Genomic DNA, 1,938 nt, shown 5'->3' with positions numbered 1-1,938 from the left:
AATAGTGTTAACAACATCAAATATCTTACTTCTGTCCCTCCAGAAGTGAAAATAATGTCCTGGAACCGTCCTCCCACCATTTTAGCCAGACTTTCACGAGCTTCATTTATGATCTTCTTTGCTCTTTGACCTGTGGAGGCAAGACATAAAAATGTATCATATAAGGTAGATCCTGGGGTTTTTGTTCCTCACACTAAAGCAGTGGTTCTCAACCTTTATAATGCCGCGACCCCAACAGGTCGTAAGTTGAGGACTAAACCGGTCGTACGTCGGGGACTAAACCAGTCGTAAGTCGAGGACTAAACCGGTCGTAAGTCGAGGACTACCCAACCGGTCGTAAGTCGAGGGCTTTCCCTGCCCGGGAGCGCCGCGCATGCGTGGTTCCATCCCCTGCGCCGGCCGAGGCGTAGTTGGCAAGCGGCAGAGACAGAGCAGGCCGACCACCAGCTGGCCCAGCCCAAGGGAGGTAAGGCACCCGCCGGAAAAGGGGGAAAAATGGCGGACAAAAAAAATGGCAGACAAAAAAAATGGCGGACAGCCTTGCTTGGCGACCCCCGTGAAATGGTCGATCAACCCCAAATGGGGTCCCGACCCACAGGTTGAGAACCACTGCACTAAAGGCATGTGCATTTTAATTATGGGCTTTTCTCCCAACTAAACATTGTACAGAGATGTCCTGGCAACACCACTTTTCAGTCCTGTACCCATGAAATTATCTTCATTTTATTTTCCAGTCCGCAAATGAGACAGGCTTAAGCCATCCTTTGTTCTACTAATGTTAAAATGGCATTTTCCTCCTTAAATAAACAACACTAAAACACTAGCCATAAGGTGTGCTAAAATGCTACTTCTCTTCCCACTGTTTTGGGCAAAACATAAATTACAGCTCTGAAAGTTATCCAACCACTGTTGCCCCAAAACAGTATTAATGAGGCTAGGTTTTATAACATCCCAGTTATGGCTACAAGATGTTAAGAACACATAGAGTAGCTAATTTTGTAAAGGCAGCTGCTTTGAACTGTAAATCCCAGGTGGGGCTGATGGTTTGACTAATTTTACACACTTTTTAAATTTTATTTTATTGCTTTTTAATAACATATAAAATCTGAATGTTTGCTGTTTAATTATATGTACATACACATGCAACACTGCATGCTATCCTACCATCTTTTCCAATCAGCTTGCCCATGCATCATTTTTTAAACAATGAAAAAAATGCAGTGTTACATGTGTACGTACATATAATTTAACAGCAAACATTCAGATATAAATGTTACTAGGGCTATCTCTACTTTCCATAGTTACTACTAGAAGTGACTGGAGGCTGTAATGATTCATCATTCAATGTTTTTTTTATAAATCTTTAACTGCTACTCCAATCACCCTTCAAGATTAGAACCCCCTTTACCACTAGACATGCTTATATCCCAAAAAGATGCTTTCACAAAACACTTCCATATAATCTTGATCAGACCTGCTTCATAAGAACTGCTAGGATTGCCCCATGCTTCATACATGGCTTCTTTAACTGTCTCAATCACTTCTGGTGCCAGAGGAGTGGTTGCATTGTAATCCATATAAATTTTCCTATAGGAAATAGAATGGAAAAATGGTTATCAACAGAAAGAGGAACCGCATAGATTAATATGGTCACCTTCACACAAGGTTGCAGTGTGTATTTTGGAAAATGCTTCTTTGACAAATCTTTTCCATTGCTACCCACTTTTCCAAGCAATGACCCTATTTCACCTCCAAATGCTACAAAATTGTTTTTTAATAATACCTCCTCTGAAAAACTGTCATAAAATTGAGAAGGTGGACTGCCTCATGAAAGCCCTTTGATACATTCATTAATTTTGAAAGCATATTGTATATAGTAATAGTAGTAGTAGTAGTAGTAGTAGTAGTAGTAGTAGTAGTAGTAGTAGTAGTAATAAT

General features: G+C 40.5%; 1 protein-coding gene across 1 annotated transcript in view; it reads right to left on the bottom strand.

The window, feature by feature from the left end:
• LOC107301367 (selenocysteine lyase-like) overlaps window positions 1-1,587 on the bottom strand; it is a gene marked incomplete at both ends in the record, with an annotated part of 6,476 nt that extends 4,889 nt beyond the window's left edge. Inside the window, 2 exons of the mRNA XM_015830601.1 lie at window positions 30-130; window positions 1,475-1,587. Of these exons, the coding sequence (XP_015686087.1) occupies window positions 30-130; window positions 1,475-1,587 (214 nt within the window). The remainder of the gene's footprint in view (window positions 1-29; window positions 131-1,474) is intronic.
• Between the last annotated feature and the right edge of the window lie 351 nt (window positions 1,588-1,938).

The sequence above is a fragment of the Protobothrops mucrosquamatus genome, unplaced genomic scaffold (assembly GCF_001527695.2).
Source record: "Protobothrops mucrosquamatus isolate PMUCROS unplaced genomic scaffold, P.Mucros_1.0 scaffold11955, whole genome shotgun sequence".
In the NCBI taxonomy this organism is placed as follows: domain Eukaryota; kingdom Metazoa; phylum Chordata; class Lepidosauria; order Squamata; family Viperidae; genus Protobothrops; species Protobothrops mucrosquamatus.
Note: the sequence above shows the minus strand (reverse complement) of the source record. Positions and strands in the feature narration are given on the sequence as shown.